We start from the raw sequence: 24,611 nt of genomic DNA on the forward strand, positions 1-24,611 counted from the left end.
ACCATTGAGGCCTTATTACTACACCACTGCCTACGGTTTCAGTTTGAAAATAATAAGCTTTAAATCATTTTAAGTTTAATCATCAAAGTTGTACCTATAAAACAAAAGTTTAAGCTTCATATTCATATTTTCATGTTTTAAATGTATTACTTTTCCATAACCTCAACTTATTTTTACCTGTACATTAAGAGTATCTTATATGAGTCAGGAGATTTTTTTTCCTTAAAAAAAAAAAAAAAGACTATTTTACTGTACATTAAGAGTATCTTATATGAGTCAGTAGATTTTTTTTTTCCTTAAAAAAAAGAAGAAGACTATTTTATAAAATTTCAAGAAATGTTAGTAAGGAGAAATATTTTTATTCAGACACTTCTTCCAGTGGACCTTTTTACACTGAAACTGGAACTTAATAAACATAGTAAACTTCTGCTTTTAGTTTTCTACAGGGCCAACAATTTGACAGGCAGCATCTTCTCAGAATATCTCCTTTGATCACTCTAAATTCTATTGTCTTAAAATAGACATACAAAAAAATACAACCAATCACACGTCAACACTACAGACTATTTCTCTTCCTCAAATAAAAGAAGAAATAGTGTTCTTTGAAGGACACTAATTTTCCTCAATATATACGTCAAAACTTTAAAAAGCCACCCACAACCACAAAAACAGTATGTTCCGAGCAGTAGCTGGTCTTCCAGACCTCCTGCTCTTTCTCTCAGCAGCAGCCTGGAGCCCTGCCACCTTCTTTTCAAAGCCCCACGGTTGCCATGGCAGCGGGTGCTACAGAAAGCACAGCTCCTTCATTACGTGAATTAACATTCGGAAGGGATTATCTCAGAAAGGACCTATGCACGAAATTATTTTAATTACATTTTCCTGGGAACTGGCATTGGTAAAAACCATCATGCATGCAGACGATTTCCCTTTGTTTCCCTTTTAAAGTACATTTTTGCCACAATAAATCTGATCAAAATGATTTTACAAAAACGACTCTGGCTCCAAGTATAGTCACGGAATTCCAAAAAGAATAAGATGACCATCTATAAATGGAAGCTGCTGAAAATGCACTTCAACCAATGTTTTTAAATGCCTCAAAGGAAAAAAATCATAGGGAACAGATTTTCAGAAACTTCCACTGACATTACATAGTGTCCACTTCTGTAAATCCATTCATTTTAAAAAAACCTTTACAATGAAAACATTCTCTAATCTGCTTCTGATGTTTGTGAGGCATCCTCTGATGCTATTGTTCTGTCGTTACTGTTTGCTTTTACAGACTAAATTCTAGCTTAAGCTTATCTGAAAAGAATGTTGCTGGCTATCTGACCTAAGCTAATGCATCTTACGAAGACATGAGTCAAAACTAAATTTGTTTTCTGTCTTTAGACTACTTCCTAGAAAAAAAGCTTCTTACAAGCTCCTCATTTCCTCTCCTTAGGGTGAGATACATAAGCTGACACAACTGTAACCACTCCGTTTAAACTTTTGGTGACTAATAAAAGGATGGAAAAAATGAGAAAGAAAGACTCAAGGTCGGCCTTGCATTGTAAGTACCAGCTGCTCCATGTTATGCCAGGACTTGAAAAGAGTTACAGAGTAGTATGTTACGTGGTTCATAACATGTCAAAATGCATTACTTGGGTTTTGATTAACCTATAATTGCCTTGCAGAAAGTGCTATATGTATATACTATAAAGCTACATGTTAATGAAGCAAATAAAACTTCATCTCCTTTCCTTCAAAGAACTGCTGTTTGGGGGGGGGGGGGTTGTAAATTATCTCCTGGAAATTGCCTGAAAGAAGAGTTTTGGTAAGAGCAGAAAGCACCCTTGGCGACCTACCCATTTTGCTGTTTAATGTCCCCCTGGGATCCTCTTCTCTGCCCCTCTGCTAGCTCCTGAGCAGTCTCGGAACACAGGCTGGTGACTGTGGGCTGCCGTGGGACATTAACTGCAGGTTTACCAGCGCTCAGTGCAGACGAATGCTGGTCAGCACTAAGACTGGCATTAGCATGCGGTCCAGATGCAGCAAATGAGGGAGGAGTGACAGCAGCCACGGGTGGAGGGGAAGCATGTGATGAAGTGTTCGCATGGGCTGGGGTGAAGGCGGACGATGGTGATGGGATGGATGTGACTTTTGGTGAAGACACAGAACCAAAGGGTCGTGGTGCCTTATTGTAGGCCATGTTGGTTGTGGAAGTGACTTTGGACACAGCAGGAGATGTAATGGGCACAGGTTTAACTACTTCTTTAGGTTCTCCCTATGTAAAATAAAAATAAACATACACAAAAACACACCAAATACATGCAAAATAGATTCACTGAAAAGAACACATAGCTAGTTTTCAAAAAGAGAAACACAATCATGTTAGCAGCCCAAACCTTACTTGTTTCTAGGTAAAAACAATGAGCATAACACGCATGCCAACTGATCCCAACATGCATAACACAGATGCACACGATGAGTGTATTTTTTTTATAAAAATGAAAGAAGTTTCAAAATATTTAGGAACTAGAGTAGGAAAACTATCAAAATGCCTAAATGCCATCATAAGTGTCAACAGACACTTTAATTTTCCAAAAGGAAAAAATTTTAAATACCCCACAATAAACAAAATATTGCTAACCAAAACATTTATTTTAAAATATCCAGTCCTGATTATAATTTCATCTTTCAAACATGTTTAATTATCCTCCAGAGTACAATTATTTGATTCATGCAGGAAAAAACCGCATATTTCTAAGTCTCCTATTTAAAAAAAAAATTTAAACAGAAGGAAAAGATCATTTTCTCATCTAACTCAGAAATGTGCACATTCTAATGAATTACTTTGAATGAAGATACTGCTTAAAAGAAAAATCTCAACAATCCACCTGTTTCTCTCTCTGGAATGTTTTGAGATATTATTTGGAGATGGAATAAAAATTCTTTCCCTCTTCCAAAATAAATAGTTAATAGTTACATGAGGGAAAAAAATGATCTTAGATGTTTCTTTATTGCCATTTATCAAAGAAAAATTAACTACTAAGAAAGATCAATTCCTCCTAAAATTAACATAGTTTGTTTGCAAACCCTATCCCAAAGAAAGTGTGAAGTTTAAAAACAAAACAAAAGGTCAAGCTTCTATGACATTCAGAATAAATTCCTATTCACCCTACCATCCCAAAAGAAAACAATCAAATTCTTTTAAAAACCTACAAAGGTAGCCCTATTATATTTAATTTTAAGAAAAAAATAAGTAATCTAAATTAACCTTGTAGAAATAATAAAAGCTAATTGGGGGGAAGGGAAGTAACTAAATGTCTCAGCAAATCAGTGTAAGTAATTCAATGGAAAGGCACAAATAAAATTAAGGAGAAAATCCCCCAAGTATAAACCAGCTATATTATGAAAAATGGTTTGGGACAATTTGAGGATATATATGACAGAAAAAAGGTACTTGCCAATAACCTAATCCAGAATACTCTGAAAATGTAATTAAAAACCTATTAATATTACTAATAAAATGTTATCAAAGACTTGTGATACTCATTTTCAGTAACCACCTTTCTCCTTAAAACATGTGAATAAAGATAGGCAAATTAAAAGTGAATGTGAATGTAAGAAATATGGAAATAAGATAATATATGGCACTAGAAATCATGTTTTAATAATACTGGTATAATTACAGATGTTAATTATGTATGTATTGATTTCCATCCCTCACCCCCCACAATCTTTAAAGGAAAAGAACTGTAAGGAAAATTGTATTGAAACTATAAATTGTCAGTATGGCCTAAGACAAGGAATGGAAATGACAGTGATTCAGGAGGGACTATCAAGTGGTACCTAGTGATACCAGATGAGAAACACACCTTCTGCACGGGAACTGGCTCAGGCTTGGGTGTAGCAGATGCCCTGAAGGGAGAAAAAAAAAAAAGGAAAAGGAAAAAAAAAAACACATAAATTTTTGCAAACATCTTAATAGAATTTTTATTAGTATATACCTTAATATATTAAATAATCAGAATTTATAGTTTCATATCATAGTCTTGACTGTTTGTCTCTACTAATTAATTAACTCATGTAACTCAAATGCTGCAAGTACCTAAACCCTTACACACTGGGTATTCATTAGTTATCTACACACTCAAATGAGGAAAGACAAACACCAATTGTGTTTCCTAATGTACCTGTGTTTAAGCTTTCAATTAAGGTTATTCCCCACCCAAAACTGAAAAGTATAATCAACAGATCTTCTCATCCTTGAGTGGTTCCTGAAATATCCACTCTGAACCTCTATCTCTAATAAGCATCCGCCTTTTCTCCTAACATCCAAGAACACGACCACAGGATATTGGGTCTCTCTGAAGATAATGAATAAATTCTGGTTGAACTGAGTCACCAAATGAGTATTTATTTTCTATTTACATTCTTAAGTGCTTGTGCAAGGTAATATATTTGTTATGCTAAAACTAAACGGTAAGTTCTTCCATTAGGCTGTAATTTCAGTGAAGGAAATGACCATATCCCATTTGTGTCTCTATACCAGCACTGTGCCTGGCATGTAGTAAGTCATCAGTAATGAGTGTGGAAAGGAGAGAACAAGGAAAGAAGGGCAAAACTCCATGCATAGAACATATTTCCAAATTCAAATTATTTCCGATATATGCTTTTTTATTAGGTTAGCATGGACTAACAGTAACAATTTGGTTAGCATGGACTAATAGTAACAATAATTGATTTGGAGCAACTATCACATATAATCATGACAAATAACCAAAGTAGCAACTATCCTTAGGCCCATTTTTCAGATGAGGTATTTCAAAGTTTAGAGTAAGTAAATTACATAGGATACAGCTGGCTGACAGTTCTTATATATTACAATATACTAGCTGCAGTCTAGTAACTAAATGATTGGGAAAGCTAAAGGCTATTTACCCAGTATTAAGGTACATTATGTTTAATAATGCCAGAAATGTGACTCCTCTTATAATACAGGCTGCAGATAAGACATCAAGTGCAAAATTCAAGAAATGTAACCACAGTATGTAAATAAGTGATAACAATTTAAGCTACAAACCATGAGATTGTTTTACTTAACAGAGATAACAGATCGCCAACAGAAGAAGCTAGCATAGGATATTCGATCTCTATAAGTATAACCTAATAATGAACTCCGATCAACATTTTTAGCAGCAACTGAATTTTCCAGTAACAACTAATTTGGTTAGTTAGGACAAGCACTGACTGAATAATTGGCTAACCTAATGAGAGGCCACAATGGATGCTAACATTCAGTTACTACAATATAGAATTATACTCTATGAAGTTGCATAACTTTCCATGTGTACTCTCAAAAAGAAGATTTCTCTTTTAGCTTATAGGGTTATTATCATAAGCAAAGGAAACAAGTTCAGGTACAGAACAGTGGAATCTTCCTTTCATTGAAATTTCACAATGAGATGTAATCACAAAGGATCTACTCATTAAAACCACCCAAGACATTATGGAAGTTTGCCATAATAGGATGGTTTCCTTTTTCATCTGGATACTTAAAGGTGCATGTAACTCTTCTAGCAACATAAAAACAGTCTATAAAAAAGAACTTGATATTTAACAGTCACCAAGTTTCCAAACAGAATAAAATGCATATATCCTATGTCTATGAAAACAAACCCCTTAGTTTTTCCCAGGTGTTAGTTCTTAACCAATGTTAGCAACAATAACAAGAACCTTCGAATGGTTAGTTTACTTAATTTTGGAATCCAACCTCTTAATTTTGTTGAGAAAGCACAGAATAATAATAGTTCTAAAATACTTTATGTATTGGAAGTTCAACAAAAATACTGTACTGCTTGAAATCTTGAATTCACAAAAGAACTTAAAATCTGAAACTTGAATCTATGTGCCCTGCTTACCTTCTGATAGTCTCACAAGTGCAACTAAGACAAGCAGTCAGAAAAAAAAAAAAAAAAAATGGATAACACACCCTCAAAATCCCAGAATTGAGTCCATTACACATTAAAAACACAAACATCATTTTGTTGGGAAAAGACAGACTTACTTATAATGAAATGTCAAATAAAGTAGTTGGCACTAGGTGCAATAAAAATTAGTTCCTTGGGTTTAAATATTTAAATAACCACCAAATGAGTGGTTATTTAGATTTAGATTTCCTTAAAGTTACTTCCTCACATGACATGCAGGTATTCATCTGACCTCTGAATATTTATAAGAGCTCATACTTTAAGCCATATAGTTTTTTTAACCCTTCTATTTAAAATGGCCCTCATTTTATTTTTTTTAAATTTTTTAAAATTTAATTGACCTTTCTTTTTTAAGATTTCATTTATTTGTTTGACAGACAGAGAGACAGTACAAGCAGGGGGAGTGGAAGAAGGAGAAGCAGGCTCCCCGCTGAGCAAGGAGCCCTAAACAAGGCTCAATCCCAGGACCCTAGGATCATGACCCAAGCCGAAGGCAGACCTTCAACCAACTACGCCACCCAGGCGCCCCTAAAATGGCCCTCATTTTAAAGTATGGTTTTGGTTTTTGGAGTAAAGAGAGGTCAAACTGTCCACATTAAAAATATTTGGAAAAACATTTTTAACACACAGTATATGTACCTATAACACACACTAGTTACATTTTAAAAGATCAGATTTTTAAGTGTATTTATCTTATATTTAAGTGTATTTTTTACTTAAGTGTATATTTAAGTATAATTACATACTCTTATGACACTAAAATTACTGTGCTTTGAGAAATTAAAATACATGACAAATGAAATCTGCAAAATTAATGAACAGCATTAGTACCAGCTTTAAAAAAATCAAACTTTACTAATTATTACAAAATAACAAACTAAGATATAGACCAACTTTTGTTCTCAAGTGTGTAGAGATTTTTTAAAATGTTAATACATAATGTTTTTGAGAATACACATTGTTGGAAAAACTACACATTAATACAGCTCTCTTGAAAAATAATTTGGCATTTATTTATAAAAAGCCTTGAAGAAAGCTCGTGCCCTTTGACATAATAATCAATTCCTGGGAATCTATCATAAGGAAACAACCTGAAATATGGAAAGGGCTTTATGTATAAAAATATTCATTCCCTACAGTGTAACTTATAATAGTGAAAAACTGGAAACAACAGATTAAATAAACAATGAGGAAATGGTTAATTGCAATAAAACCACAAGATGAAACATGCAATGATTAAAACCATTCTTTGAAAGAATCCCGAAATGCATGATAACATGTATTAAATGAAAAAAGGAAGATGTAAAATAGCATACCCAGTATGGTCAGTGCATGGAAAAAGCAGATGGAAACAGACTAACATTTTAGTAAAGGCTCTCTATGAATGATACTTGTTTTTTTCTCTTTTGTGTTTTCTGTTTTATGAAACATACATGTACTACTTTTTATAGCAAGTAAGACTATTTCTCAAAGTATGTTTCACGGAAAGCTACTTTTCAAAAACACAAAACAAAAAAGAGGTTCTGTTACCAAAGATATCTGGAAAACTTAAGTTATATAAGCATGTTAGCCACAGAACTTCTCAGAGCCTTTAAATGCCTAAAGAAAAAAATACTGCAGATTGTTGTCTATACCCCTTTGTAGCATGGCATACTAATCTATTGAGAATACTTATTTAGGAAACCTTTCTCAAGACTGGAGTTAGGGAAAAAACCCTCTGGGAAATGCTATTTTATTTTATTTTATTATTATTTTTTTTAAGATTTTATTTATTTATTTGACAGAGACAGAGATAGCGAGAGCGGGAACACAAGCAGCGGGAGTGGAAGAGGGAGAAGCAGGCTTCCCCCCGAGGAGGGAGCCCGATGTGGGGCTCGATCCCAGGACCCTGGGATCATGACCTGAGCCGAAGGCAGACGCTTAACACTGAGCCACCCAGGCGCCCCTGGGAAATGCTATTTTAAAGAAACAGTAAAGAAAGTAAATCCTTGTAAGTCTGAAATGTTTACTTAAGTCTCCTACAAGTGGCTAAAATAAAGGAAAAGAAATATTATAATCCATACAATCCTCAAAACCTTTTGTCATACCAAATATCTTCTTTATCAAACTAGTGCTTTCTTTAACTGTGTTTAATAAGTAAGATACCCAAAGATTATGAGAATAATGTAATCAATGTTTAAGAGAGGAAAATCCCATTTCCTTCACCAAACTGAAATATGTATTTCCTGTGTTCCCTGAGGAGAAAATCCTAATACATGAATAAGAAAAACTATTTCTCAAAATTAAGATTTTTCTTTCTTTAAAAAAAGGTTATACTGAGCATCTGCTCCTTTAGAAATATCAGAGATTACTTAAAAGTGAATCATTTTTAAAAGACTTTTAAATAGATGAGCAGTTTTAAAAACTGAGGTATAATTAGTAAAAATTATTCCTACATTGTTCTCTTAAAATCCTGGCAAATACGCAACAGGGTAATATATCTCCATTTCAACCACAGCGATCGTCACAAGTCACTGTTGTGTAGTGTGTGTTTCAAACCAGCAGAGATCCTGGCAATGGCTAAGTGCCATGGGCTCAACAATTTGCTTATTGTTCTCTCTTCTCTTAGTGTGAAGCCACTGTACAGGAGTAGCCATGATGGTGAGAGACTAGTGCCTTGGCCCAATACTCTCCTCAGCTCATGGAATTCAAAGAACAAAGCCATCAGTGTGGCTAGAACAATCTATTTTGAAAGTTGATTGATTTTTGTGAGAGCAGCATCCAAAATAAAAATCCCTGGTGCACTGCATCCAGTTTCAGAACTTCTGGCTACACAGTTGAAAGATTTCTATGTTATAATGGATTTTATTAGAAACTAGAATTGTGATGCCCTGGTTAGAATAATGTATAAGAAAAATAATGCCATAAATAAGCAATAGTTCTATCAGGGATTAGATTCAAAGGAGTCAAACAAAACTGCATCTTATGAACACCCAATGAATGGTGTTATATTTAAGTTATATAATGAATTAATGCATTTTTCTAATACTGCTTTATAAAATAATGTGCTTTTAGTTAAAAAAAAATAGCCAATGAATGTTCACACTGGTATTTAAGAATGAGGAATTAAGCAACAGAACTAAGACTGATAAAAATTATTCACATTACTCATTATGTCTTGGTGACTCCTTCAACCATATCTAATATACTTAACTCATAAACAATCATACAGAAAACAGGAGGATTTTTAAGTTCCTCTTCTGTGAGATGAGCTCTATCTAAGTTTCCCACAGCATGGCCATCTTTGGGCTCACTGACCTCAAGACCCATAAACACTAGGGTACATCATTAATCACTTTAATTGCAAAGTTGTCAATTTGCAATAACAAAGCAACTCCAGAGGGGGAAAAAGTGAGCACTCAAGTGTGCAGAGGGATGTCTCCTTAAACAATTTCCCCATATTTTATTGTACTTCCAGTCTACTGCAAACTCAAAACTTAAACACTTAGATCACTTATGGCAACGTAGTCATGCTTTTTTCTAAACAATTTGAGAATATATGTAAGGATTAAATTTTCTGTAAATAAAGTACAAAAAAGTTATATCATAACACCTTTTAGCTTATAAAAGATTGTGCTCACCACATATACATGCACTCATACACATAGTCTCACTTTTGATTTCTCTCTCACTCTGCATCTTCTCTATCTTACTTACGGGAACTAATAAAGTACATTTTTTTCCTTTCGAAAGGGAGAAGGAACCCAAAGCTGGACAGATTTTGAACAGTAAGAGAAAGACAGGAAGAAGACAGAAGCAAGGGAATTGTGCTAGCCCATCTGAGACCCGAGACCCCCTCTGCTTGCGCTTGGCTTGAACCTGGGAGAGGCTCTGATAAATCCAGAACAAACAGTTGCCACTTGATAATTACTTCCATATGTAAGGATGAGGGGCTTTTGTTCTAAGCTCCTTCTCAGATGGTCATAGCGGTTGATGGGGTTTGAGAAGAAATTGTCATCAACCAATTCTAAATCAAGCCAAAAAAGGACAGAGGGAAGGAGGGAGAAAAAGTGGGAGGAAAAAAGGAAAGGACTTCTACTGAGCTTGCCTGACCTTCATGGGACACTATTTGGGGGCAGAGCGGGGGTTTGGCGGGGGGGTGGGGGGGGGAATAGAGAAGGGAACATTAGGCAAATTTAAAATGATAAAGTATTTCCCAACATACAAATAATGACAGTATCAGTGTCAGCATTACGTTACATTACCATTTACTGGGGCCTTACTAGGAACTCGACACTGAATTAAAGGCCTTATATATAATACTGTGCTTAATTTCAGAAATAAAGCCCAGAAATATTAATTTGGACTGCTAATGCCAAGTTTAATGCCAATGTTCACATTTTCCTCCCTCTTATATATCCATCTCACCCAGCCAACAAATTAACAAATATTTCTTCTTCTCATGGTATGTGGCTTTATATTTTATGGTGGAAGTTCACAAATTCAATGCTATTAAGATCTTCAGAAATGCAAACTGAATACTGATCAATTTGAATAACTAGTTTTGGTGACAGTTTTGTATGTTACTTGACATCTTTCACTTGAGATCACTCCTTCAATCTCTCCAGTCATCAATATTTATTGAACTGCAGGCACTGTTCCAGCTATAGGGAATACAGTAGTAAACAAGGCAAAGAAAGTCCCTGCCTGAAATCTACATTCTAATGAAGGAGGCAGATAATAAGTAAATAAATAAGATAGTTTCATACAGTGTGATAAATGCAAAATTTCACATTTTTCTACTTGATTCTAAATGGAAGAAATTTTTTTTTACTCAAAGTTTATTTCCACAAGAATATTTTTAACAGGGTAAAGTTAGGTCTTCCATTCTGCCTCATGTCCATACTCAAAATAACCTCAGAACCACTGAAGGAAAAAAATGCATTTTTCTAACTAGTATTTATAAAAGAACTTCTATCAAAAAGAATGCTAAAGAAACTTTGTAATATTTTAGATATGTTCAAGTTTAAATAAAAGGAACTTCAAAGTTCAGGATAATGCATTCTTATTATCGGTAAAATTCTTTTACAGTGAAAATACCATTTCAGTAGAAATTTTAAATAAGTAATCTATTTTATATGCCCCACTGTTAAGAAATGGCAAACTTTACTGTAAAGGGCTAGACAGTCAATACTTTAGGTTTTGTGGGTCGTGGGATCTCAATTTAACTACTTAAAGGCTCTGTCAGAGCAAGAAGGATGATACAAATGTAAATGAGTGAGCATGCCTGTGTTCCAATAAAACTTTATTCATATATACAGGTGGGGGACTAAATGTGGCCAACCTCTGGTATAGATCATTTTATGGTTCTGATTATAACAAACCTTCTAGGAAATAATTCTATATGAGCATGGCTCTTTTGGACTCTAAGCCTCACAATTATTCTGCATAATAAAAAAATCCTAATTACAATTTGTTCAGACACTGACAGGTGTAAGAAATGAGAGTTTAGCTTCTCGTCATTCTTTCTGTGGTTGCTGGGTACTACCTGTCACTCCTTTTAAACCCTCTACTTCAAAGTTTCCTATTACTTGCAATTGAATGACCCATCTAAACTTCCAAATCACCCATTCAAATAAAATTCACACCACATGGCACGGATATGAAGCTTGGTGAAGAGACAGAGTTAATGTTACTGGATTAAAGATGACATTTTAAGCACTATTTTTAACTCCACTGCTCAGCACCTCAGTTCATTTGCTAATACATGATAAAGGCTACTAAAAACCTCTCTCATCTTCTTCTACATATTGTAAATGGAACTATTAGTAATACAATTTTTAAAAAATTCTAAAAGAGCAACTAAAAAGGATGCACCATGCATTCTGTAAGAGAAGCTGAAAAATATAATTTCCTTCTTTCCCACTCTTGTCCCCGAAACTCTACTTTATTTCACATCAGGCATGGATGGTAATACTTTCAGGATTGATAATAAACAAGAACTGATAACAGAGTTGCATTCTCTGAAAACCTACTAGGTTTATATCTTTCTTTGGGCACAATGCTAATCACTTCTATTTAATATAGCTTCTTGGGGCACCTGGGTGGCTCGGTCATTTAAGTGTCTGTTTCCGGCTCAGGTCATGATCCCAGAGTCCTGGACCCCATCTCCGTGTGGGGCTCCCTGCTCCAGCGGGGAGTCTGCTTCTCTCTCTGCCCCTCCCCCTTCTCCTGCTCTCTCTTGCTCACTCTCTCTCAAATAAATAAATAAATATTCTTTTTTTTTTTTTAAAGATTTTATCTATTTATTTGAGACAGAGAGAATGAGAGAGACAGCACATGAGAGGGGGGAGGGTCAGAGGGAGAAGCAGGCTCCCTGCCGAGCAGGGAGCCCGATGCGGGACTCGATCCCGGGACTCCAGGATCATGACCTGAGCCGAAGGCAGTTGCTCAACCAACTGAGCCACCCAGGCGCCCAATAAATAAATATTCTTAAAAAAAATATATATATATGGCTTCTCTTCCAGCTCCAATCAGGTAGAAAGAATATTTATTTTTATCAACATAGTCCTTCACTGCTAAGATAAAAATAATAGGATTTGCAAAGTAAATAATCTACCTGTGAAAATTCAGGAGTTCCATTTATACATCTACATTTTTCTTGCTCTTTCAGTGATACTATTAAAATACCCTTAAATAACAAATGTGGTTAACATTCATATTAGGAAAGTAGGCATCAATAACAAACTATATGCATAACTAGATTTTCACAGACTTCTAGCAATGCATATAAAACTCATTGCTTCAGGAAAACCCTGATAGGCGTCAGATGCTGGAGAGTAGGATAAAAGTAGTACAAAAGCAGGCACAATTCATAAACATAATGTTTGTTTCCTTATTTTTTTTTTCCTTCCTTTTAGGAAAAGCTTAGAGCCCTAAAAAGAGAGAGCCTACCTTTCATATTCAGGCTTTCTCTTACCAAGATCTTCATTGATAGAGGAATTCTTTGAGAAATAGGAGAAATAGCTAAATGAAGGTTGCAAGTCTAGGTTACCAAAAAATAAATTAGCTACTCTACAGTTTCTTTGTTCATACAAGGATGATAATCCTTCCCTTGAGGAATTGCTTTGAGGATAAATGTAATACACCTTTGCAACTGACACAAAGTCAGCAGTGATAGATACTACTTTCCTACTCCTTATACAGAAGATTTGACCCTTGAGTTCTAGAAGTTATTTTGTTTCTTATTATATACTGTTATAATCAAACCGAATTATCTACCAGGATAAGTTCCAAGAGAAAACAACAACAAATTAGAAATGGATGAAAAAAGATCACTTGTTGAGTACCAACAAATGCCAATAATTTCACTTGGCCCATTACATAAATTAGCTCAACTATTCTTCCTGAGAGATTAATATTGTTCTCATTTTAAATATAGGAAACAGAAGCTCAAATGAGTTAAATAATTTGACCACAATTTGAAAAAGGCAGAACCAAGATCTGAACACAAGTTCTCCACATGCTTTATAAGCATCTCTCTCTGCCTTCTAAGAATATTATAGATCCTCCAATCTATTCTTCCATATTTTTCCAGAGAAGAAGAATATTTTTCCCCATAGCAATAAGAATTCTCTAATTATTTCATTTTCCAGCAGGATGGAGCTAGAGGCTCCTTAATGAACATCATCTATGGTGCTAAACTGAGTGTTCTACTCAAAATGCAACCAGCTTCTGAAGTTAGTGGCTGTGTAGATCCCAAGATACCACATCATAAGATCTTCCTGTGCGTATGTCAAGAACTACGTTTCTATCTCCTCTTCTTCACAATCTTGAGAAAATAAAGGAATTGGCATCATAGTCTACTCATTACAACTATCAACGGTGATATGCTACCAATAATCCAGAATGAATCAGACTACAGGTCTGACGTATGCCCTGTGATACAGTGGTGTATGCTGAGCATGTAAGATTAGAGAAATAACCATGACAGTTCCTTTTGAATTAGGTTTTGGCTACATATTCATATATACCAGGTCACTGAATATATACCTACATTCATAAATATACCCACATACATACCAGTCGCTGAATTATACATTTTTGATAGTGTTTGATTCTTTTTGAATCAGCCCTTATTTTTTTAATAAACAAGCAAGCAAACACACACACACACACACACACACACCTTTATGTTATGGTCAGAATCCAATTCCTGTTAACCACCAGCTTTGTTATTAGTATGGCCTTCTATATTACCATAAGTTATTTTAACCAAGCACCTTCTCATTCCTGACCAATATGTCCTATACCCGATGTCACTTCAAGTTCAAGGGCAATACCTATGTTATAATTTCCTTAATTTATTTCATTAATTTATTAATTAATTCCACAAATATTCATTGGAGCCCCTAACACCCCAAGTTGTTGTAGGAAGTGGGGCAATGAAACACACTATCTACTTTGAGGGAGCTTACATTCTATTTGGGAGAGGCAGACTAAAAACAAACAAGTATATCACATGGTAAGGAGTGAAATAGAATCTAGTAAAGCAAAACAGGGACAGAGATACATAATTCTATATAAAGGAGTCAGAGAAGTCCTCTCTACTAAGATGAAATCTGAGCAGAGACCTGAAGTAGAGAACTCCAGGCCAACCAAATAGCAAGGTAAAGAAAGTCTCTAAGGCAGGAATGTGCCAGTGAGGCTAGACTAGGGCTAGGGCAGTGAGAGGCACAGCCAGAGAGAGAACCGGGAGCCAGAGCACATAAACTACTTTATGCCAATATAAGGACCTGCTCTTCTACTCCTGTAAGTGAGAGGGACAAATATTCTTAAACACAGCACTTCATTTTTAAGAAAGTTAAATCCACATCTGAAGTTAAAGAAGATTAAATCTAAATACGGTGTTGAGCAATAAACTAGCTATTAGCATATATACTAATACATTTGTATATATGTTTGAACAGTATAAGCCTACTTACTAACCATAAAAGAAGGGGAAGAAAGGGGAACTAAAACTTGCCCAAAATCTTAAATTTACTGAGACAAACAAAATACAAATGGAAGATAGCAAAATATCTAATTTGTTCTTCATACATCCAAAGTGTAAGGTAATGCTCTTTGAAGTTCACGTTTATATGCTCTCTGTCCTATACTGATATAGGAGGCAGAATTTTGCCACTAACTTTTTCCAGATACATCTCTTTTTCTATTTTTGTCTAGGTTAAACACATTAAATTGCAAACTTTTCTTGTAAAGTGGGTATTTTTAGGTATTTCAATAAAATTCAAGAGGACAAGCATTCCAGTACTTAGCACAGCCTTATTAGGAAAACAAAGTCAGTCTGCTGTCTTGTGGAGAGCACAGGAATGAAAACGTTTCATTCTTCACAGTCTCAACTTAGGTTTTTCCGTTTATTTAACCCTCAAAAAATAATTTGGGGTATGTTTAGCTCTTTTAAAAATCTGGAGATAGTTACTCAGAGTCCAGGAACTTAAAAATTAATGGTCAAATTGGTTATTTTAGTCATAGATACATCAGGTCTACCCTTGTTTAATTACTTTAAGATGAGACCAAATTCCACATTTATCAGTTCACTGTAGAATCTTGTCCAATATCCTCATCACTGAATCTCATTAAATTAGTTCAAAGTATTTAATATGATAATAATATCTAAACCTAAAAAGGGAAAATTTAAAGCCAGCAAACATTAAAATATTCATTCATTTTGGGGTGCCTGTGTGGCTCAGTCAGTTAAACATCCGACTCTTGATCTCAGCTCAGGTCTTGATCTCAGAGTCATGAGTTCAAGCCCCACATTGGGCTCCACACTAGGCGTGGAGCCTATTTAAAAATAAAATAAAATAAAATAAATAAATAAATTTGTTTATTCTTTTAAGTTATTTTATTATTTGTGATTAGCACATAATTATCACAATATACCATCACATAGAAAGGACTGAAATGCATTCAATTTTTCCTTTATTAAGAAACTTTGTTTTATAGACACTGAATTTTGTTTGTAAAGTAAAACAGTATTGCTTATATTTCTGATTAATAATTTAATGGATTTTGTGAAATTTAGGCTACATTAGAATTCCAGAGCTTCCCAATGTTAACAAAGTATTTTTTTATACAAAGGGATGATATAAAACCTTATAAATTATATTCTCTACCCTAAGACCTCTTTTATGGAAGAAGAAAATCTGAAACTGTAGCAAATTAGCAACACATTCTAGCTATTTTACCAAAAGGTGAGCTTACTGTCCTGAGAGAATTAATTCCCTCCACCACTGTTTGAATCTAATACATTAGAACATGACCCTTGAATACTGCTTCACAATAGCACACAATTCACAACATACGTTGACTCATCATGTAAGTTCAGTAACACCCAAACTGGTCTACACCCTTCCATGGGACAAATCCACTGATCAAATGTCAAACTGCTTCAAAAATGTATAAATGCTTATTCTCAATTTCAGCACTTATCTCATTGGAGACCAGGAACAAACAGTTATAACTGGCACCAGGGTCCAAGGACTGCCAAGTGAGTAGAAGTGGTATAGACCACCAGTGTAAAACATTTTATCACAATACAGAGTCAGAAATATATTTTATATCATGACCTATCTAGAACAAATATGAACCAATAAAACATATTTTCATGTGCAGTTCATTAAAACATATTCTGTTCTAGTCCATTTCATTTACAAAACAAAGAAGGGAAGGAGAGGAGATGCTGGTCCTTACTCAAAAAACTAAATGCATAATAAGCCTCAGTTTGAGAAACACTAATCTTTACTCAAAGGCAGACAACACAGAAAGGTCTGGAAGCTTGACAGGTCATATAATAAACACAATGGCTAGCTAATAGTGGTCACACAAATAGTGGCTCACTGAATTGAAACAGCTCATTCATAAAACAATATTAAACTAGTTTAACTTCTGAAAAACAATACATTCAGTAATATCCTCAAAGGAATAAAATAAACAAACATAATAATAACAATAATTAACATGGGGCTTTGGCCAGGGCATGTCCGTAAAGTTCAATCTCACTAAATTTGCTTTTGACAGAATTATAATCACTGAGAAGACCAGAAATGCTGACCATAGGTTACTATATGTATTGTTCCAATTGACATCCTCTAGCACTTATTATAAACTGAACTAGATGGTGGAGATTTTCCCTACCTGATAATGTGCGAAAATTTAGAAAAGCCAAACATTAGTACCTAACTCTTAAGATAAATAATCTGAACTATGTTAGGCTCTTTAATAAGAGGAAAACACATCCTCTAATCTGATATCTCCCTTATGTTGGTGCTAAGCACCCCCTAAAAGATCTCTTAGTAATTCCTATCATATTTACTTCTTCTTTTTATTAGATTCACAGAAGGACCTGAGACCTCACAAAGGATCAGAAATAGTCCACAGAAAAATACACAACGTGCTCTCTACTGTGATCTTAAAAAAATACAAAACAAAACTATTTACAATAAATGTAAAAGTACTTAAGAAACTTTGGCATCGAAGTTCCTGATTCCTTTTAAGATAACAATGATTCTTTTCTTCCATAACTATTCTGATATTTAACTCTTTTGGCTGCTTTTCTAAAATGCTCTTGCGGAATACCAACAGTGGGATTTTAATTAAAAGGACTTTCACTTAATTAGAGTTGTCTAACTGGAATGGGCTGTCTGGTAGTGATGTTCACACAGGAACTGTATCATTGTTTCAGGATTCCTTTCTAGAAGGCTAGACTAACTGACCCACGAGGTCCCTTCAAGCTCAGGGGAACATGAATACCTCTCTAACACAGTCTGTATAATACAGTGACCTTTTTCATTCTGAGTATCTGTCTGTATTAGGTAATTCTTTTATCCCTCCTAGGAATGTATTATTACCTATGACAAGGTGGAAGAGACTAGGAACAGACTAAATCCAACACTAACATTGACCTCAAAGACAAGCAAACCATTGGTAAATCTTTCAAATTCAACTAAGTTAGCCTAGTCCTTTGATAAGTAGTGTAGCCCCTAGAATGTCCAGTACGTCACAGAGTTAAGAGCAGATTGCCCAGATTCTAATCCTAGCTCCTAATTTACTAGCTGTTTAAGTGTAAGCTCTCCATTTCCTCATTTGTAAGATTAAGAATAGTAACAATATCTCTCTATCTTATAGAGGGTTATTGTGAAAAATAAATGAAAAAAAAAGGTAAGGTGCTCAGAATAGTAGCTGCCAAATAAATAGACACTATTATAGTGTCAGCTGTATTTATTACCCCCCATGACATGAAAACTGAACATAAATTACAACTATAATCTTCCAGGCTCCAGGCTTTTATGAGAGAGAATCTAACATCAAACACAATATAGTTCTGTGAAAGCCAACTCACCAGTCTAATTTCAGAAAATGTCAGTTCTTGGCTACCATAAGAATCAGGGAGTACTGGGGATAATGGGAAATGGGAAAAATAACCCCATTCCATATCATTCACAGTATATAGAATCATCCCTAAATCTCCAGAGTGAAACTAAAGTCTACTTGTCTTCTGAACAGTTCTTTCAACTAGCAACAATCCTAGGCAAGGTGATGGCTGCATTTGTTTCTAAAAAGCTAGATGAAGGAGAAAGTACTGAATTACTAAGGTAAAGTCAATGACTCTTCTTTTCTAAATTCCCCTCCGGGACTTTACTGAACCCAAGGTACAAGGACAACACCCAGGCTCACCACAGCATGCAATTACGTGTACTTGCCCTCAGAGGTAACATTTGGGGGATAGTGTGGGCCTCGGATGCCTCTGAAACCATCACAGTCACTGGCAAGGGAGTCTACACAGATAAGGAACTATCACCGACTGTCCAGAGAACAAGCTCTGTTCCCAATCCCCAAGAAAAAATCCAGCATATTAAAACTTTATCCAAAAGTGCTGCCAAGTACTGAAGTTCTGTAAACAAACAAACAAAAAAGTTATGATGGAAATAGTCAAAGCCAAAAACATGTTAAGTTATGGTATAGCCAAAGTGTTTCCTTCTCTCTCATTTGTATCAGTGGTTACAATCCAAAACCCCAGTCATACGTGGCAATAAAATATAAAAATTATAGATCAGAGTTAGCAGCTATGTTCATGGGCCACACCCAAGGCTGTGGGTGAGCTGCATACCTCAATTACTGTTGAGATCCACATTTAAGGAAATTAAACCTGCATTATAATTTTTGTTCCCGTTTTGACACGCACAACATCTAAGAGTTTGGCTGCTTTCACACATGGCCTTGTTTTCAGCTGTCTGTCCCATAAAATTGCAATTTAGCATCTCACTGATCTCCTGTTTTCTAGGGAAACCTACCCCAAAGCAAACACTGACATATGCTTATGCTTTGGTGTTCCTATGAAAACAAGATGTGGCATGACTCACTGCTCTTCTTGTTGAATTACGTGCCTTCTGAAGAGACCAGCAGTTAAATGTGCTGGAATACTGATGAGTATGGCTATAAGAAACCAGTTATTTAGAAGGAACATTTGTAGAGGTAGAGCAGCCTTGTAAAAATAGCACTAGATAGAAGGTCCAGTTCAGATAATTACAATTTTCCATTTCAGAGTTACCAAAAATGTTTGCTGCAACCTAAATATCTGCTATAATCTATGTTTGATAAAAGTGGGTACTAAGAAAACTAGGCCAGTGTCAGAAATTTGACAAAATCTTTAGTAAAGTCTTGAGAAATCAAAGAATTCCATAGATACTAATAGGTCATCTAAACTGGCTTTATATAATATCAACATTAAAATCATTAATAATTTTTTTTATTTTTCAGGTTTCCTGATAGACAAATAATAACTTGGTCTATGTCAAACTATCACAATTTCCTACTAGTCTAATCAAAATCCTTTGTTGTATAAATTTATTTTCTTTAGTTTACCAAAAATACTGAGCATGAATATCTACACATAGACTCAAATATTGCTACAGCTGAAATGCTTTAGACAAAAAAATTTCATAACCACATGCACAAACTGAACACATCGTTTTATTAAAAACACTCTTCAAGATCAATAGACACTTACATAACTTAATTCTCATTACATTATTATTACCAGAAAAAAGGGACCCTGACACTTCATTTTACAGAAAAATATAATAGAGCAGTGATTTTTGATCTCACCTAGAATAAAAGTAAAGCAACGAATCCAGCCTGAAAGCCCAAATTCTTATTCCCAAAGTAGGTCAGTATTATAACCCTTGGTTATACCTGAATATATTTCAAGGCCCAATATATAAAGCAAATGAAAGCACAGCTTCTCCAGCTCAAGTACAAGTATAGGCAGAAAACTCCGAATGCACTCCACTGGCCATGTTATACCACCACCACAGGACACTTCAGGATAGAATTTGATACAGATGAATTCTTTATATAGAGACAGGAAAAATGAAGTTCAGAAAGAAAAGGTTAACTACTACTTCAGTATCCTTTGTACTACACTTGAAATCTTAGCCTTTTCTATGCCTCCGTTTTCTCATTTGAGAAATGAGTATTATTTTCCACTCAGACTTCTTGTACAAAGAGAGAGCATAATATCAAGAAAATTAAAAGCATGATTTTTTGGAACCAAGCCTTACATCTCAATACTATCTTCACAACAGTAACTCATACAAGTTAAGTAACGTCTCTGAATTAATTTCTTCATCTGTAAAAGAGGTTACCACCTCTCTCACTGGATTATTCTGAGGATTAAAGGATGTAATACATGTAAATTATCCAGCACTATACCTATGACTTGTGTTGATAAATAAAACAGCCTAGACTTTGTACAGCATTTCTAGGTATTTATAAAATGAATCTACTTAACATTGTTATCATTATACAGTACTGTCATGGTCAAGTTCATTATAAGCAGTTTATGTCACTAATTTGGCACTTTAGTAGTAGCTGAAGTAAAAGATTCAAATGAAAAAGTTTACATACTAAAGTTAAAAGCAGAAGGATTCTTCACATTAGTAGTCAATTCTACTAGGCCACAATTCTATATCATCTAAGGAGAGATAACATTTGACAAACTTACAAACATTGGAGACTAGGTTTTTATATATACGTAGCATATTAGAGGCATTTTATTACACATTATATCAATTTTTTTTTACACTGATGAAACCTGCTCACAAATTTGATAATGCTACTCCCTTCCTTAAAGCTGTTTCTGCTCTTATACCATATGCATTTGTCAAAATTATAATTAAATAATTATGTTACTATGCTGACTATCTCCTTGATTAGCTAGTGTAGCAGTTTCATGATGGCAGGTACCACGTCCACCTAGTTCAACTCTGTATTCCTGAAGTACATGTTGGAAGAATGCATAATCTGTGTGTATATATACAGTCAGACCAGAAGAAAATATATAAGAATGTTTGTTTTCCCTAGACGGCATGAGTTTCTTATTTTCTGTATCTTCCAAATGGTCTTCATTATATGTGTAATTGTTTTACAAACGGACAGTAGCCACTAAATATTTTCTTACGGAGAAAAGTGCTTAAAATAAAAGGTAATAGATAAAAAGGAAAACAAAGCATTAATTTGAAAGCCACTTAAATTCAAACGAGTTTGCAATCTCTTGATGGAAGCTGGCCTCTAAAAGGGTTTACAGCACGTACTCAGGAAAAGGGACACAAAGAAAAACAACTGGTTTTAAATAATAAAATGATGAAAATTGTATAAAGATGATAGAAAGATAATAAGGCAAATAACAAAGGGAAGATGAGTGTCTCATTCCTAGCAAAGACTTGTATGGCAAAGTGATTACAAAGACATTATCTGTGCAGATTATCTGTACTATGGCACGATATAAATAAATACCTGAAGAATGTGAAAGAAGAGATTTTTTTTTTTAACAAAATGTATTTTCAGAAAACATTTTCACATTTCCCACAAGCTTACTTCGGCCATTCATCCTCCCATGCTATGTCTACATATACTCCGAAATGCTAAATTTCCTTCTGTATAAAAGAAGTGGATTTCAAACATGCAGTAAAAACACAACACATCAAGAGCTATGTGATGTGGTGAGGAGAGAAGCGCTCCAGGGTCCCTGACCTCAGTGGGCTAAGTGAATCCATGCAGAGAGACGGTTGGTGGCTCACACACTCCTTCAGGGCCCACTTCACCAGCAAGTGCTCTCTATAGAACACTCTCTTACTGAATCCCAATACACACAATTCTCCCAAACTTTGGCTCAGCACAGAATATTTACATTGCTGTAAGAATGAAAAGACTGAAAATGGATTTTAAAAATGTCTTGTTAAATAATCTTTCCCAATGATGATACTGACAAGCTGGCAAGAGCAGTAGAGCTATAAAGTAAAATTCTCACCTACCATAATAGGAAGTCAGTAAATAAACTAAGACTGAAGATTCAAGAGTCAGCAGATGATTATTATTTAGAAATACAAAGGTAAATACCATTAGAAATAATCCTTGCCTCTGATGAAAGACACCAGGTAGGGGAAGGGGCAAAAAAGGAACTGCTCGGTTTTCTGTATATAAGCCTTTAATTTCCTTTATTATTTGCATAAAATATTTTGATAAAAATAAAGTTAACATAAGAAGTACATTTGATGATTCAAAATAAGGTAGTAATATTAGTGATACATATTAAAAGAATGCATGGCTAATAATTTTAAATATCACGTAAGAAAGTGATTTACTGAAAAATAAAACAAGGGTGCCTGGCTGGCTCAGTGCCCATGCTCTACATGCAACTCTTGATCTCGGGGTTGTGAGTTCCAGCCCCACACACTGGGTGTAGCGATTACTTAAAAAATAAAATCTTCACACACACACACAAAAACAAAACAAAGGTAGCCCACAAAAGGGTACATACCTACCAACATACACACACTCACTACATTTCTAGCTCCTTCCTACTTTAAGTATACTAATCAAAGCTGGTGACCTAAAGTCACCCCATCTTGCCCCGCCCTTCCCAAGCTCTAAGACCACGTCATAGATGTGGCCGGATATTCCCCTGATGTGCCTTTTTCCCCATTTCCATGGTATGATACCAGATCAATCTTTTTTGAGCCAATATCAAGTATCACTATTTTATGAAGCAAAATTTAAGGGAAAAAGATCTTTTCTTTCTCTATGATTCTAGTCTTTCTTTCGTTTTTCCTTATGGAAAATTTCATATTCTGACTTATAGTTATATAATATTATACATTAAAATGAGATTTTGCCTAGAGTGAACTTTGCTATATTTAAGAGATTTTTAGATATATTTTCATTCAATTAATCTACAAATGAGGTCACAGGATGCATGATCATAAGTTAATTTTAATACTGTCTCTTTAAGTGACTCCTACTTAGGCAATATTTACAGTTAGAATTTAGTCCGTTCTTATTTTGATTTTAAAAACAGACTCTAAGTCTCAGATATAATCCATTTCATAATACAAGCTCTTAAAAAATCTTTCACACAATATTTTCATTTTCTCCCTTTTTTGTCCAACCACAAGAACGTTGCCCACATTTCTTTAAGCAAATCTCTCACTCAACCTGACAACTAGTGGATGTTTTAAAATGATACCAAAGTTTATATGACACTGTCGAGAAACAGTTGTCACTAAATGATATATATGACTTATAAAGGAGATTAGGCTCCTCAGATTCTGAAAATAGTTAACTGTGATGATACATAAAAAATAATCATCAAAGTGTTTTATAACTGCAATAAAACACATGTTCATATCCACAGGTCATCTCAGCTAGAGAAGCACGCTCTAATTGGGCACTAGGTAGCTCCTTAGAACAGTGATTAGACTGGCTTTACAATCATTAGGCAGAGTCAAAATCTCACCCCAATTAAGCAAATTTTATTATGCAACATCTTTATCTATTTAACATGTAAGAAATAATTAGTTCATATTATAGAAAAAAGTCAGCCTGTCCTTTTATAGAGAACGAATGACATATTTCCTAAAGCAAAAGGAAAGGAAACTTCTTCTACTCCTCTAATTTCCGTGAAGAGAACAATTTCTACTAAGCAACACAGGAACTTTTCTTTCCATGCTGACATCCGTTGTTATCACTTGGTCCTTTATGGGCTGTATACTGGACATAGTGGCCAGTTCGGTAACCGCTAATGTTGCCTGGATTTAACTCCTCATGTTTATGCGTACCTTAGCATCTCTTGTGTGGTAAGACTCTGCCCTGAGTATCGTAGGGATACCACATAGCTGAAAAAGATTTCTTAACATTTATCTGGGGTGATGAAATAAACATGCACAAAGGGCCAGTGGTTAAACACACGGGCTGTAGAGAAAGACTGGACTCTAAAGTCAAAATCTCTGGGGATGGAACACTGTAATCTGCTTCAAGCTTCTTAAATTCAATAAAGTTTCAGGGCCTTGATTTTGGAGAATCTAAGGGATGTCGCCCTTTGAATGTATACACACTCATAAATTCATTAGGATCCACCTTTAGAACAAGTCATTTACGAGGCTCCTTGCAAACAGTAAATTCAGCAGTCTTCATTCAGATTACTAATTTTTCGATCCCTGGCATCTGGCAGAATAGTTAGTAAAAAACAGGTACACAGTAAGTTTACTAAATAAATGTGAATAAATTAAATAGCTTCACTGAAAAACAAAAATATATTGG

At 34.8% G+C, this 24,611-nt stretch overlaps 1 protein-coding gene across 8 annotated transcripts in view; it reads right to left on the minus strand.

The window, feature by feature from the left end:
* PDLIM5 (PDZ and LIM domain 5) overlaps positions 1-24,611 on the minus strand; it is a 202,741-nt gene that overhangs the window by 86,911 nt on the left and 91,219 nt on the right. For 4 of the 8 annotated variants that reach the window (XM_035004496.1, XM_035004490.1, XM_035004489.1 and 1 more), the window contains exons 4-5: positions 3,858-3,900; positions 1,845-1,936 (exon numbers count right to left, since the gene is read on the minus strand). The exons of 1 other annotated variant lie outside the window; for it this stretch is intronic. In XM_035004496.1, coding sequence (XP_034860387.1) covers positions 1,845-1,936; positions 3,858-3,900 — 135 coding nt within the window. Of the gene's footprint in view, positions 1-1,844; positions 2,264-3,857; positions 3,901-24,611 lie in introns of all 8 variants that reach the window. 3 more of the 8 variants (XM_035004491.1, XM_035004495.1, XM_035004488.1) reach the window with 2 other exon arrangements.

The sequence above is a fragment of the Mirounga leonina genome, unplaced genomic scaffold (genome assembly GCF_011800145.1).
Source record: "Mirounga leonina isolate KUSES-001 unplaced genomic scaffold, KU_Mleo_1.0 Mir_129, whole genome shotgun sequence".
Classification (NCBI taxonomy): Eukaryota; Metazoa; Chordata; class Mammalia; order Carnivora; family Phocidae; genus Mirounga; species Mirounga leonina.